The sequence below is a fragment of the Salvelinus alpinus genome, chromosome 35 (assembly GCF_045679555.1).
Source record: "Salvelinus alpinus chromosome 35, SLU_Salpinus.1, whole genome shotgun sequence".
Classification (NCBI taxonomy): domain Eukaryota; kingdom Metazoa; phylum Chordata; class Actinopteri; order Salmoniformes; family Salmonidae; genus Salvelinus; species Salvelinus alpinus.
Window position 1 is genome coordinate 21,634,460 of NC_092120.1, and position 16,610 is coordinate 21,651,069.

The following is a 16,610-nucleotide window of genomic DNA, read 5'->3' on the forward strand; positions in this document are numbered from 1 at the left end:
GACACAAGTAATTTTTCCAACAATTGTTTACAGACAGATTGTTTCACTTATAATTCACTGTATCATAATTCCAGTGGGTCAGAAGTTTACATCCACTAAGTTGACTGTGCCTTTTAAACGCCATAGAAAATCCAGAAAATGATGTCATGGCTTTAAAGCTTCTGATAGGGTAATTGACATAATTTGAGTCAATTGGAGGTGTACGTGGATGTATTTCAAGGCCTACCTTCAAACTCAGTGTCTCTTTGCTTGACATCATGTGAAAATGAAAAGAAAGCAGCCAAGACCTCAGGAAAATAAATTGTAGACCTTCACAAGTCTGGTTCATCCTTGGGAGCAATTTCAAAAAACCTGAAGGTACCTCGTAAATCTGTACAAACAATAGTACGCAAGTATAAACACCATGGGACCATGCAGCCGTCATACCGCTCAGGAAGGAGACGAGTTCTCTCTCCTAGAGATGAACGTATTTTGGTGCAAAAAGTGCAAATCAATCTCAGAGCAACAGCAAAGGACCTTGTGAAGACGCTGGAGGAAACAGATACAGAAGTATCTATATCCACAGTAAAACTAGTCATATATCGACATAACCTGAAAGGCCGCTCAGCAGGGAAGAAGCCACTGCTCCAAAACCGCCATAAAAAAGCCAGAATACAGTTTGCAACTGCACATGGGGACAAAGATCGTACTTTTTGGAGAAATGTCCTCTGGTCTGATGAAACAATGACGATCGTTATGTTTGGAGAAAAAAGGGGGAGACTTGCAAGCTGAAGAATACCATCCCAACTGTGAAGCACAGGGGTGGCAGCATCATGTTGTGGGGGTGCTTTGCTGCAGGAGGGACTGGTGCACTTCACAAAATAGATGGCATCATGAGGTAGGGAAGTTATGTGGATATATTGAAGCAACATCAAGACATCAGGATGTTAATGCTTGGTTGCAAATGGGTCTTCCAAATAGACAATGACCCCAAGAATACTTCTCAAGTTTTGGAAAAATGGCTTAAGGACAACAAAGTCAAGGTATTGGAGTGGCCATCACAAAGCCCTGACCTCAATCCTATAGAAAATTTGTGGGCAGAACTGAAAAAACGTATGTGAGCAAGGAGGCCTACAAACCTGACTCAGTTACACCAGCTCTGTCAGGAGGAATGGGCCAAAATTCCCCCAACTTATTGTGGGAAGCTTGTGGAAGGCTACCCGACAGATTTGACCCAAGTTAAACAATTTAAAGGCAATGATACCAAATACTAATTGAGTGTATGTAAACTTCTGACCCACTGGGAATGTGATGGAAGAAATCAAATCTGAAATAAATCATTCTCTACTATTATTCTGACATTTCACATTCTTAAAATAAAGTGGTGATCCTAACTGACCTAAGACAAGGAATTATTTTTAGGATTAAATGTCAGGAATTGTGAAAAACTGAGTTTAAATGTATTTGGTGTATGTAAACTTCCGATTTCAGCTGTAGCTTTACATTATATGACCTACGCGGAAGATTAATCTACCAACGGGACATTCAAAACTGTAATATCTTATGCTTCACGGAGACGTGGCTCAACGACGACACTATCAACATAAAGCTGGCAGGTTATACGCTGCACCGGCAGGATAGAAGAGCGGCGTCTGGTAAGACAAGGGGCGGCAGACTATGTATTTTTGTAAATAACACCTGGTGCACGATATCTAAGGAAGTCTCGAGCTATTGCTCGCCTGTGGAGAGTATTTCATGATATGCTGTAGACCACACTATCTACCTAGAGAGTTTTCATCTGTATTTTTCGTAGATGTTTACATACCACCACAGTCAGAGGCTGGCACTAAGACAGCATTGAATGAGCTGTATTCCGCCATAAGCTAACAAGAAAACGCTCACCCAGAGGCGGCGCTCCTAGTAGCCGGGGACTTGAATGCAGGGTATCTTAACTCCGTTTGACCAAATTTCTATCAGCATGTTAAATGTGCAACCAGAGGGAAAAGAACTCTGGACCACCTTCACTCCACACACAGAGACGCATACAAAGCTCTCCCTCGACCTCCATTTGGCATATCTGACAATAGTTCTATCCTCCTGATTCCTGCTTACAAGCGAAAATTAAAGCAGGAAGCGCCAGTGACAAGATCAATAAAAAAGTGGGGAGATGAAGCAGATGCTAAGCTACAGGACTGTTTTGCTAGCACAGACTGGAATATGTTCCGGTATTCCTCCGATGGCATTGAGGAGTACACCACATCAGTCATTGGCTTCATCAATAAGTGTATCGATCACGTCGTCCCCACAGTGACCGTACGTACATACCCCAACGAGAAGCCATGGATTACAGGCAACATCTCCGACGAACCATCAAACAGGCAAAGCGTCAATACAGGACTAAGATCGAATCGTACTGCACTGGCTCTGACGCTCGTCGGATGTGGCAGGGCTTGCAAACCAGGGCTTGCAAACGGTGTCAGAGGAAGGCCCTAAAAATTGTCAAAGACTCCAGCCACCCTAGTCATAGACTGTTCTCTCTGCTACCGCACGGCAAGCAGTACAGGAGCGCCAATTCTAGGTCCAAGAGGCTTCGAAACAGCTTTTACACCAAGCCATAAGACTCCTTAACAGCTAATCAAATGGCTACCCAGACTATTTGCATTGTCCCCTCTTACACCGCTGCTACTCGCTGTTGTTATCATCTATGCATAGTCACTTTAATAACTCTACCTACATGTACATTTTACCTCAACTAACCGGTGCCCCTGCACATTGACTTTGTACCAGTACCCCCCCCCCCCCCCCCCCCCCTTGTATATAGTCTCGCTATTGTTGTTTTACTGCTGCTCTTTAATTACTTGTTACTTTTATTTCTTATCCATATTTTTTCAAACTACATTGTTGGTTAGGGGCTCGTAAGTATGCATTTCACTGTAAGGTCTACACCTGTTGTATTCGGCGCATGTGACTAATAATATTTGATTTGATTTGAATTTCGTTTTTGTTGCCGTCATTGTGGAAAACCCAGCTTCGCAGAGATAGGATGTTGGAAAATGGAAGCAACGTTTTCAGTGCTTTTGTGGCTATCTCAGGATATACAGCCTTGATTTTAATCCAGAAGGTCGGCAGAGATGAAGTTATCTCGAACATACTTTTTAAGGCCACGGTCATTTGCAACCTCGAGTTGATCTTCTTCCTTACCGGACATGGACGATTCACAAATGGGTTGGGAAGTAACACTCGAACGCCGTTGACAGCGAAGCTATGTGAAGGCGCACCAGCTGGGAGAAAGACGGCCCAGTCTCCGTCACTCCCAAAATCCCTGCTAATGTTTGGAACATGTCAAATATGTCCCTGCCCACTCGCCGTCCCCAAACTTCCAGTTTGGCTTTGAATGCAACTTAATGACTTTATCTGCCAACTTAATGACAGGTGTCATTCTCCCCTGAAGTGACAGATTGAGTTTGTTGAGCAGGTTGAATATGTCACGCAATATGACCCATTCCTCGTCATTGAAATGTGCTGCCAGTAGTAACTTTTTTTTCTGAAAGAAATCTCTGCAGGGGCTCTCGTAACTCAAACACTCTGGCAAGCGGTGTCCCCCTGGATAGCCATCTGACTTCTGTGTATAAGAGGAGGCCGTTTGTGCTCTGCGTCCATTTCCTCACAAAGCTGCCCAAACAGACGCGAGTTAAGGGCGTGTGCTTTGACGTGATTGATAACTTTAATAACATCATTCAATACCATGTTAAATTCAGGTGACATTTTTCAGCTAGCCAGCTCTGTGAATGACACAGTGCGTAGACTCACATTCAGGTGCAACCTCTTTAACCCGGGTAGTGAAACCAGACAGCCACCCAGTCATGGCAGCAGCCCCATCCGTGCATACGCCAACACAGAACGACCAATCCAATGTTCCTGACATGTAATCATCCAAAGACTTGAATAGTTCTGCGGCCGTTGTGTTAGTCGGCAGGGACAGCGCACACAACATATCCTCATGCACATCATCCTGAGATATATATCGCACATGAACAGGCAGTATTGCCTTGTTGTCCTAATCGGTAGATTCGTCAACCTGGATTGCATACCACGGTGACTCGTTAAGCCTCTAAACAATTGTGCCTCAACGTCCTCCGCTATTTCATTAATTAGCCAACTGACGGTGATAGCCGAAAGAGGAACCTTTGCTGTCTTTTTAGCCGCAGCCTCTCCTAAGAGTTCACGGCAAATGTCCTTAGCGGCAGGTAGAATCAACTCCTCGCCAGTAGTGAAAGGCTTCTTGGCCTTAGCAATACGGCTAGCCACTAAGTATGACGCTCTCAGTGCAGCCACGTTTGTTGATGCGGTGGCTTTCAAGACTTGCTGCTGTCCTTGTTCACGTTTTCAGGTTTGTCTTTCAGTGCCGGGTGCTTAGATTTGCTTTGCCGAAGCAGTTTTGATCTAACGAGGCAATGAAGCCTTAACTCCACATACTACGCACAGGGGACTTGGAGCATTCAAGTCACCTGTCGCAATAAAGCCATATTTTAGGTTGGACTCATCATATTTAATATTGAATAAGGCTTAATTTTTCTTTTTTGCATTCTCGGGCTCTGCTGTCTCTGCATTATCGACATCGTCGTTGGGCCCTTATCGCTCTTACCCCTTCAGAAGAAGCTCTACAGCGACGGTTGTTTTTATTCATGTCAGCTAACGTAGCTAGCTAGTACAAAGTTGGCGGGCAACACAGACCATGATGCACTCGCGCATTACTCAAGTTCAAAATCTGTAAACTCTTGTGGGTGTGACAGAGATATTAGAGTGGTGAGAAAAGGACCAAGAGACTGCACCAAAGTCAATGTAATTACTGCACAAATGGCCTATAATTGTATACAATTATTTTATTTTACAGATTTTAAATAAATAAGTAATGATTTATCCTTTGTGTGCCCCGGTAGCGAATGGGCTGCGTCCCGGTGGTTGGGGACCGCTGTTCTAGGGTACCAGTGAGCATTTCTTGTCGTGGACAGCTGTTTGGAGCTGTTGCAAACTTTCTAACAAAGTAATTCAAAATGTACCTTTTTTTTTTCTCATGTGAATACATTAACATATAAAGGGGGAACATAGATATATTCATTACAGCTAATTATTAATGAGTTGAATCAACACCTTTCTCGTGCTTGGAGTCTTCACAGATTTGGCTAAAACGCAACCTTTTTTTCCTATGTTTATGATACTGTTTGTTGTTAGCATCTACTAAGCATTTAATAATTGAATTATACATTGACATTGATCCTGTGAAATTCCTGGATATTGCTGTGACTCACTTTTGTATGGAGACCTCAGAAGTGTGCTGTAACCTCGTAACATTTCGTAGCTCCCTATGTTACGGTGCGAACAGTTCATGGGCACACATCAAAATAATGTATGTGATTGCAAAAATTCAATGCATCAAACATAAAGACGTACTTTAATATGATTAAACAAATCGATACTGTCATTAACAGGGTTTTTCAATAATTCTGCGTAATAGTTGTTTTCTGTAAAATGGTATAGAATCAGCTTGATCCCCTCTGTCGAAGACGCTTGGAACTTCTTTTTTTTTTTTTCCCAGTGGTATTGTTAACAAACACGCCTCCATAAAGAAAATGAGAATTAAAAACCGGTTCAGCCACTGGTTCGACCGTGATGTTGCTGAGTTACTCCACCTCAAGAATTGCATTTGGCGAAAGCCTCGGCACACGCGTACTCTGACTGGCTCTCGTTCAGGCAAATGAGAAATAAGTGCACTCAGGCTATCCGGAAGGCAAAAGTTAGTTACTTTAAGGAGCAGTTCTCTCTCTGTGGGTCTAACCCCAAGAAGTTCTGGAAAATGGTTAAAGACCTGGAGAATAAACCCTCCTCCTCACAGCTGCCCATGTCTCTTAATGTTGATGATGTGGTTGTTACTGACAAGAAGCACAATGCCTCAAGTGTCGTGCTGTAGGTCCACCACACACCGCAGTGGAGAAGGTGAAAAGCTTTAAGTTCCTTGGCGTACACATCACTGACAATCTGAAATGGTCCTCCCACACAGACAGTGTGGTTAAGAAGGCGCAGCAGCTCCTCTTCGACCTCAGGAGGCTGAAGAAATTTGGCTTGTCCCCTACGACCCTCACAAACTTTTACAGATGCACAATTTAAAGCATCCTGTCGGGCTGTATCACCGCCTGGTACGGCAACTGCACCGCCCGCAACCGTAGTGCTCTCCATATATACATTTTTCTGCATAGGTTATCTAAGCATTCAATTGTCATTTTAATTAATGATGCACATGGATTATTTTACAACATTTTATGCCTTAGGAGTTTAGTACAACTGCCACACTGGTGTATACTGTATATACTAAACAAAAATATAAACGCAATTTCAAAGATTTTACTGACTTACAGTTCATATAAGGAAATCAGTCAATTGAAATAAATGCATTAGGCCCAAAACTATGGATTTCACATGACTGGGCAGGGGTGCTGCCATGGGTGGGCCTTGGAGGGCATAGGCCCACCCACCTGTCAGCCAGACCCACCCACTGGGGAGCCAGGCCCAGCCAATCAGAATTAGTTTCCCCCCACAAAAGGGCTTCATTACAGACATAAATACGCCTCAGCACCCCCCACAGCCCCTCCGATGATCCCGCAGGTGAAGAAGCCGGGTGTGAAGGTCCTGGGCTGGCGTGGGTACATGTGGTCTGCGTTTGTGAGGCCGGTGGACAGCTCAGGTGGACATTCCTGCAGTCAGCATGCCAATTGCACGCTCCCTCAAAACTTGAGACATCTGTGGCAATGTGCTGTCACAAAACTGCACATTTTTAAGTGGATTTTTATTGTCCCCAGCGCAAGTTGCAATTGTGTAATGATCATGCTGTGTATATGCCACTCCTGGCAGGTGGATGGATTATCTTGGCAAAGGAGAAATGCTCTGTAACAGGGACGTAAAACACATTACTGCACAACATTTGAGATTTCTTTCCATATGCTTTTTGTGCATATGGAAAAATTTTGGATTTTTTTATTTTCTTCCAACTAACTAAAAACAGATTTTGCTCAATGTAGTATCAGCTATCTGTATCTTCCTGACTGGTGGTTCTTAAAAAATAAATAAAATACATAAATAAATATATGCTTCTCTACATTTCTGCTGAAGTCTGGGTAAAAGATTGAACGGAATATATCCTGGATGTCACAAGACTGTTAACCCACTTAGCTAAAGCCCATAGGGATGAGGTGAGGAAGTTAATGTAAAGGATGACACACTGCTTGCTTATCGAGTACCGCTTCCCCCCTAATTCCGCTTATATCGAAAGTTGAACTCGGGACCTCTGCCTCAAACCCATGTGACTGCCCATACAATAAAATATACAAAGCATTTGAAGCGTTCCATCCCATCAGGCTATTAACCTTTACCTGCAATCAGGGTCACACGGAGTGTTTCTTGGTAGTCTTAAACAGATCTACTTTGAAACAAAAGTATACACCTCACACACAAAAGGCCTTCTTCAAAGGGGCGACGCTTCAGGCTGAGGAGTGAGTTTCACAAATCCCCACCTGCTACACTAATACAAGTCTTCAAGATCCAGCAAGGTTACTCATCAAAAGAATGTGGTTTGGTGACCCATGCTTATGTGATGAGAACCCTGCCTGAGACCTGAAGACGTGTTAGTTTGACATGTTAATTAAGGTGTCCGCATGCCTCCCAGCCGAAACAGTTTGTGCATATACTATATTATGACGACATTTTCTTGCTTTTGTTCATTTTTCAGCTGTTTGAGGACACTGTTTTTTTTCTAGAGGCAAGTCGAAGTCTACGTCCCTTAATCAGGTGATTGGTCAACAGTAGGGATTCTTCAATAAAGTTTTTGGGACGACTCGTTTTCATGCACATTTTTTCATTGAGAAATACTGCACCAAACATAACGTAAAATTGCGTGACTAAGATCTCCTTTGCAAAAACATCAAAATGAATGACATATCTTGTGTTAGAATTCTGACTATTTGAGGAAGTGCATACTGGTTACGGCGTCTCAAAATGGACAAACTGCACTATTGAGCTTTTTTTATTTTTTTTATTCAAGAAATGCAAGCAACTTTTTTTTTCTTTTTTTTTGGCCCTTTTTCTCCGTGATTTTGTGGTATCCAATTGGTAGTTAGTCTTGTCACATTGCTGCAACTCCCCAACGGACTCGGGAGATGCGAAGGTCGAGAGCCATGCGTCCTCCGAAATATGACCCTGCCTGCTTAACCCTTAACCCACACTGCTTGCTTAACCCAGAAGCCAGCCACACCAATGTGTCGGAGGAAACACTGTCCAAATGACGACCAAAGTCAGCTTGCAGGCGCTCAGCCCACCACAAGGAGTCGCTAGAGCACGACGAGACAAGGAAATCCCGTCCGGCCAAACCCTCCCCTAACCCGGATGACACTGGGCCAATTGGGCGCCCGCCTCATGGGTCTCCCGGTCACGGCAGGCTGTAACACAGCCTGGGATCGAACCCGAGGCTGTAGTGACTGCTCAGCACTGCAATGCAGTGCCTTAGACCGCTGCGCCACTCGTAAGGCCAAGCAAAGGTATTTTAAGGGAGTATTCGAGCACACTTGTTCGGTTTGGCTAGCCGCCAGCCAAACTGAAGCATGCTGACTACTTTAGTTTCATGTCTCTGGCAAGGGTACTTGTCGATTCCCTGAGCTGACGAGGTAAAAATCTGTCATTCTGCCCCTGAACAAGGCAGTTAACCCACTGTTCCTCGGTAGGCTGTCATTGTAAATAAGAATTTGTTCTTAACTAACGTGCCTAGTTAAATAAAGGTGAAATGTTTTTTCAAAAAACACGACTGACTGGGTTAAGACTTTGTTAGCCTGCGGAGCTAAGGCCTAGGCATTGGTTCTGTGACTTGCGACGCTTGCGTGATGAGTAACTGGTTAGAGACCTGCAAAGTGACATTGTGTGGTGCATAGGAGACCTGGGTTAAAACCCCCTCAGTCAAACTAATGTCTTCAGGTTGAAGGCAATAATGTTGCTCATCACGTGCATAGATCACTAATCCACCTCTGTTGCAGTCTCATTGGGGTACACAGAACCTTCTGCTTCTGTTTGCCATAGAAAGTGTTGTTGTGCAGTAGGCTTGAGTTTGAACCCAGTCAGTCATGTCCAAAATGATTGGCACCCTTGATAAAGATGAGCAAAATGTTTTATAGAAAATAAAGAATACAAATCCTGTGCTTTATTGTATGCAAAAAAAAATACGAAATGTATATTTTATACAAAAACAATTGCTCAGAGAAAGAGATTTTGTTTAACAAGTAACAATATTTTTTCTAAAAAAGATATGGGTCAAAATGATTTGCTCCCCAGTTTTTTATAAAAAAATAAAATAAATAATAATATACCTTTCAATACCTCACCTTGTGAGGATAATGACACTGAGCCTTTTTCTAAAATATTTTATGAGACTGGAGAACTCCATACATAATATTTCCAGATCCTTGATATTCTGACATGGCCATTGCAAAATGTAGATTTTTGTGGTCAATTAACAATTTCTTTGGATTTTGGATCACTTGCTGGAAGGTCCACCTCAGATCTAGTTTCAGCCTCCTTGCAGAGGCAACCAGGTTTTTTGGCAAAAATACCAGGGTACTAGGTAAAGTTCATGATGCTGTTGACCTTAACAAGGGCCCCAGGACCAGTGGAAGTAAAATGGCCCCATTTTAAAATCAGATCCACCACCATACTTTACAGGAAATATAAGGTTATTTTCAACTTATATATCCTTATTTTGACACCTGGTGTACGTGGCCAAAAAGCTATATTATCATGTCATCCAACAAATGTAAATGCCTAGCGTTTCATAAACGGCATTGGCACTTGGATTGGAACTGGTGCTATGGTCAGATGACATGAGAAATTGTTATGGGGCCAAATAGCATTTCTTAACAATTTACATTTAAAACATTAACGTGTGTGTGTACGCGCATATATCTGTTACACATACATGTCAGTACATACACATAACAAGTAGGTCACATGGGGGAGAGGTGTTGTGCCGTGAGGTGTTGCTTTATTTTGTTTTTAGACCAGGTTTGCTGTTCACTTGCGCTATATAAGATGAAGGGAGTTTCATGCATTCATGGCTCTGTATAATACCGTACGTTTCCGTGAATTTGTTCTGGACCTGGGGACCGCGAAAAGACCCTTGGTGGCATGTCTGGTGGGGTAAGTGTGAGTGCTGTGTGTAAGTTGACTATGCAAACAATTTTTGGAATTTCCAACACAGTGTTTCTCATAATAACAAGAAGTGACGTGGTCAGTCTTTCCTCAACTCTTAGCCAAGCGAGACTGGCATGCAGAGTATTAATATTAGCCCTCTGATTACAATGAAGCGCTAGACATGCGGCTCTGTTTTGAGCCAGCTGCAGCTTAACTAGGTCTTTCTTTGCAGCACTTGACCATATGACTGGACAATAATAATAATAATGAGATAAAACTAGAGCGTGCAGGAATTGCATTGTGGAGTGTGGTGTCAAAAAAGCGGAGCATCTCTTTATTATTGGACAGACCTCTCCCTATCTTCACAACCTTTGAATCTGTTTTGACCATGACAGCTTACAATCTAAGGTAACGCCAAATCATTCATTCATGATGCTGCCACCCCCGTGCTTCACGGTTGGGATGGTGTTTTTCGGCTTGCAAGCATCCCCCTTTTTCCTCCAAACATAATGATATTCATTATGGCCAAACGGTTCTATTTTTGTTTCATCAGACCAAAGGACATTTCTCCAAAAAGTATGATATTTCTTCATGTGCAGTTGCAAACCGTAGTCTGGCTTTTTTAATGGTGGTTTTGGAGCAGTGGCTTCTTCCTTGCTGAGCGGCCTTTCAGGTTGTCGATATAGGACTCGTTTTGCTGTGGATAAAGATACTTTTGTACCTGTTTCCTCCAGCATCTTCACAAGGTCCTTTGCTGCTGTTCTGGGATTTTTTTGCACAAAAGTACGTTCATCTCTAGGAGACAGAACGCGTCTCCTTCCTGAGCGGTATGACGGCTGCGTGGTCCAATGGTGTTTATACTTGCATACTATTGTTTGTACAGATGAACTTGGTACCTTCAGGTTGCTCTCAAGGTTGAACCAGACTTGTGAAGGTCTACAATTGTTTTCCTGAGGTCTAGGCTGATTTCTTTTGATTTTCCCATGATATCAAGCAAAGAGGCACTGAGTTTGAAGGTAGGCCTTGAAATACATCCACAGGTACACCTCCGAATGACTCAAATGATGTCAAATAGCCTATCAGAAGCTTCTAAAGCCATGACATTTTCTGGAATTTTCCAAGCTGTTTAAAGGCACACTCAAGTTAGTGTATGTAAACTTCTGACCCACTGCATTTGTGATACAGTGAAATAATCTGTCTGTAAACAATTGTTGGACAAATTACTTGTGTCATGCACAAAGTAGATGTCCTAACCGACTTGCCAAAACGATATTTTGTTAACAAGAAATGTGTGGAGTGGTTGAAAAACGAGTTTTAATGACTCCAACCTAAGTGTATGTAAACATCCGACTGTGTATGTATGTGTGTATATATATATCTTTGATAAAACTGGAAATGATACAGACTTGATACACATGCAATGAATGTGATTATTTATCATAATGAAACTGATATAGAATTGAAATATTTACCTAAATTGAATTAGAAATCTGAATGCAATATTAATTCAATTCAGTTTCAAATGAAAATAAGTTTAATTTATGAATTATACGATTCCATCTGTTCATTACAGATTCAATATCTATATAGAAATTTGGATTTCAAATCATTTCTGTTGGCACTTTTTAATCGCTCCATAAAATTCTCCCAACTTCTTGTAGGCCCCACTACAAAGATGAACTTATTTCAGTCTGTGACCAGTGCCTTGGACAACACTCTCGCCAGCGACCCCACCGCAGGTAATAAAACTAGTCTGGGTTGTCATTTAATGTGTTCATGTATTCATCAATGTTTTGGAGGATATGCGTGAATAAGACATGCAATTTAGAAATGTTAGGCCTATGTGTTACTGTGTCAATCAATATGAGATGTATCTGTCCTTCAGTCATCTTTGGGGAAGATGTCGCCTTTGGTGGAGTATTTCGTTGCACCGTGGGTCTCCGAGACAAATATGGTAAGAGGCTGAATACTTTCCCCTTATCATTTTGGACAAATTTATCAGTATGTTTGTGCTGATTTAATATGAATAACATTGTGATACCACCAGATGGCAGCAGAGAACCATTGTCATGCATACACCTATTGGTCAAAACTCAAATTGTGTGTGATAGTCCTGCTATAGCTGTGCTTGCTTACAAATGTTGATTGCAAGGAGACACATTTTCAATAGATACTTGATATTAATAATAATCGCATCGTTTTTCCATATAGTAGTCATTTTTTGCACACTTGAATTCCTCCTTTTATTATCCTAATATGAAATAATCTTTAGAGTGGATTAACTACTGCGGGTGTACTGCTGCTACAAATGTGCAGGTTTTGAAATGACCATTTAATATATTTTGTGTGCTGCCTCCTGATAATGTAGGATACTTTACCCTCATCTCCATAATGTGGACACCAGTCGCGATTCACCCCTGGCTAGGTGTAAATATATGATTAGATTTTCGAAAAGCCAACGCACATCTCCCCCTCTGTGCTTTCTTTTGTTGTATTTGACGTCAGATGTGTTGACCTTCTGCTATGGATCATTATTTTTCATCTCATCTAGGTAGATAGATGGCGGAGAGGGATTAAAAAAAAATCCCCTCTCTCTACACCATTATACTACATGCAGCTTTATGGGTAGTATGCTAATCTCTATTTGTGTGGCTGACTGACTCATTCACCCCAGTGATGCACGTCACTGAGTAGCGTGCGCACAGGAAGTGTCTCCTGCGCCGTTCGCCTGGAAACGACTAGCCACTTCGACCTCGGCCTTTTCTATTTCTCCTAAATGAAAATTAGTCGGTCATGAATGAGTAGCCAATAGATGCCTCAAACGTGTGCGAGGGCAGTGCATATTCATCTAATGTGAGCTCCAAAAGTACTAAGACAGTGACACAATATTTATGGAACCAAAAGTATTGGGACAAATTCACTTATGTGTATTTAAAGTAGTCAAAGTTTAGTATTTGGTCCCATATTCCTAGCACACAACGATTAAATCAAGCTTGTGACTCTACATTTGCTGTTTGTTTTGGTTGCGTTTCAGATGAGTTTGTGGCCAATTGAAATGAATGGTAAATAATGTATTGTGTCATTTTGGATTCACTTTTTTTAAATTGTAAATAAGAATAGAATGTTTATTAACACTTCCACGTTAATGAGTGAGAGTGTTACAGATGCAAAAATATCATACCCCCCCCAAAAAATGCTTACCTCCCCTCTTATTGCAATAGTGATAGGTTAGCATGTGTTGTGGGTATGATATTTGTGCGTCTAACATTCTCACTCATCATTATTCACGATTCGTTCAGGCCTATCCGCAATCATGGTAGCATCCACATGAATGTAGACGTGACTCCAAAATGACATGATACAGCATCTGTTACACAACCAAAAACAGAAAATGCAGCCAACAAGTTTGTAGAGTCACAAGCTTTGAGGTAGTCATTGCGTGCTAGGAATATAAGATCAAATACTAAACGTTTAACTACTTTAATACACAAGTGAATTTGTGGTCCCCTGAAATAGGGAGACTGTAAAAGTGATGTAATTTCTAAACGGTTCACTCGGGTGATGAAAAGACCCTCAAATTAAAGCTGACAGGCTGCACTTCAACATAGTCATTGTATCATTTCAAATCCAAAGTTCTGGAGTACAGAGCCTAAACAATTGTCACTGTCCCAATACGTTTGGAGCGCACTGTGTCACTCATTGACCACCAGATGTATATGTTGTTTACGCTGGCTGTGTTTTACAAGGACACAAGATTCTGATTGGACTGCGATGGTTTGGCCAAATTATTCATTTCTCAGGGCTTGCGGTGCTCTAATGGTGTCCGGTCTGTGGTGAGAGGAGGGCGCTTGAGGTCAGGTCTCCCCTGGACGGGACAGAAACGAGGTTCGGAGGGATCAAAGAGAGAAAATACTTGCTTCTTGGCAATTAAACAAAGCAAGAGAACCAGAATAACATTCCTCCCCAAATGTAGAGCCCCAGTCCTGCGGCTTGCTGTCAAGATTATAGAGTGGAGGATGGAAAAATAGTTTTTGTGTTTATTTTTCAGCCGAGGGCTTTTTAGTGCGTCACAGCCGACTTTGCTCCAGTTGAGGAGGAGTCCTCTGTCTCTGCGTGTCACGTCACTTATTTTAAGTCCAGATGCTATTTTAAGGAGACACTGCAATGATTAAACACACTTATGAAGCAAGTGTTGGTTAGGTGGGGGGTGACTGACACACCTTGTCATCCACCATGTGCCCTGGCCCTACTATTATTCTGCTTGGATTTCATCCCTAATTGAAAATGAGTGAGTGGATGTTTTTGAAGCAATTAGTCCGAAATACACAGCACAAACTCTCTCCGTTGGTTGATATGGGTGTGCTCGTATTTGTCGTCATCAGCCCCCTTGGTAGACGATAGCTGAGTAACCCTCTCCCCTCCTCTGTCTCTCTCCCAGGTAAAGACCGTGTCTTCAACACTCCTCTGTGTGAGCAAGGCATTGTGGGATTTGGAATCGGTGCGGCGGTTGCCGGGGCCACGGCCATCGCCGAGATCCAGTTTGCCGACTACATATACCCTGCCTTCGACCAGGTGAGCCAGTCTGTCTGCTCTCTGTGCATAAAGTGTCATTTCTCAGTCACTTGTTTGCCTGTTTGATTGCACAGATGGTTTTATTTGTTGTCGTCATAGCCTAGCCTCTCGTGTGACGGGAACAGATTTGATCAGGGACTACTGGAATCCATTTCCCATTTCTGCTTCTCTGATGCGTATATGTTTTCACCCACCAACAAACACCTGCCTCATTTGCGTCCTTGTCAATCTTATGTTATTAGTGTAAATATATTATTTTCTCGAGTGAGTTCTCTGCACATATGTGATTAGGCTTCCACACAATCAAGTTGTAATCAAACGCTGTCAAAAAAGCGAAACATTTATAATTTGGCCAGATGCCAACCACACATTAGCTTTTATCGCTCTCTGCTGACGCATTTCTGCTCTAAATAGCGCTCACACACACACACACACTACTCTCCTCTCTCTTTACTCTCAGTTAAAACGAGTCCAAAATGGCCCCCAGAGATGCATTAAATCAAGAAAGAATTGTCTACCTGAATATTGGATGAAATAGAGCCTTGGACACCATCAGTGGAAGGGTCAGGTTCTGTACACTGTGAATACGTAGGGGTAAAATGGTTCTGAAATCCGCTTCCGAGGTACTTTATCTGATAGTCGGAATGTATTGGCAAGTAATATATTAACTACAGACCAAAAAGACCCCTCGGAACCTGTGGTCTTTAATAGTTTTTCGTGGTGGGTAAGGTCAATTGTTGTGTGGTAATATTTGATATAAGTATGTACTAGAGGTTGACCGATTTTATTATTTTTCAATACCGATTATTGGAGGACCAATAAAAGCCGATACCGATTAATCGGACAATTTTTATATAGATAGAAAGATATATTTGTAATAATGACAATTACAACAATACTGAATGAACAATGAACACTTTTATTTGAACTTAATACATAAATATAATCAATTTAGTCTCAGATAAATAATGAAACGTGTTCCATTTGGTTTAAATAATGCAACAACACAGTGTTGGAGAATAAAGTAAAAGTGCAATATGTGCCATGTAAAAAAAAGCTAACGTCTAAGTTCCTTGCTCAGAACATGAGAACATATGAAAGCTGGTGGTTCCTTTTATCATGAGTCTTCAATATTCCCAGTTAAGAAGTTTTAGGTTGTAGTTATTATAGGAATTACGACACGTCGGTAATTTCTCTATACCATTTGTATTTCATATACCTTTGACTATTGAATGTTCTTATAGGCACTTTAGTATTGCCAGCCTAATCTCGGTTGTTGATAGGCTTGAAGTCATAAACAGAGCTGTGAAGCAAGCATTGCTAAGAGCTGCTGGCAAACGCAGTAAAGTGCTGTTTGAGTGCTTACAAGCGTGCTGGTGCCTACCACCGCTCAGTCAGACTGCTCTATCAAATCATAGACTTAATTATAATACACTGCTCAAAAAAATAAAGGGAACACTGTTAAACAACACAATGTAACTCCAAGTCAATCACACTTCTGTGAAATCAAACTGTCCACTTAGGAAGCAACACTGATTGACAAAAAATTTCACATGCTTTTGTGCAAATGGAATAGACAAAAGGTGGAAATTATAGGCAATTAGCAAGACACCCCCAATAAAGGAGTGATTCTGCAGGTGGTGACCACAGACCACTTCTCAGTTCCTATGCTTCCTGGCTGATGTTTTGGTCACTTTTGAATGCTGGCGGTGCTCTCACTCTAGTGGTAGCATGAGACGGAGTCTACAACCCACACAAGTGGCTCAGGTAGTGCAGCTCATCCAGGATGGCACATCAATGCGAGCTGTGGCAAGAAGGTTTGCTGTGTCTGTCAG

The 16,610-nt window shown here is 42.0% G+C and overlaps 1 protein-coding gene across 1 annotated transcript in view; it reads left to right on the forward strand.

Annotated features, from left to right (window-relative positions):
• LOC139564056 (2-oxoisovalerate dehydrogenase subunit beta, mitochondrial-like) overlaps nt 1-16,610 on the forward strand; it is a 99,485-nt gene that overhangs the window by 9,938 nt on the left and 72,937 nt on the right. The window contains exons 2-4 of the mRNA XM_071383271.1: nt 11,865-11,942; nt 12,089-12,157; nt 14,642-14,775. Coding sequence (XP_071239372.1) covers nt 11,865-11,942; nt 12,089-12,157; nt 14,642-14,775 — 281 coding nt within the window. The remainder of the gene's footprint in view (nt 1-11,864; nt 11,943-12,088; nt 12,158-14,641; nt 14,776-16,610) is intronic.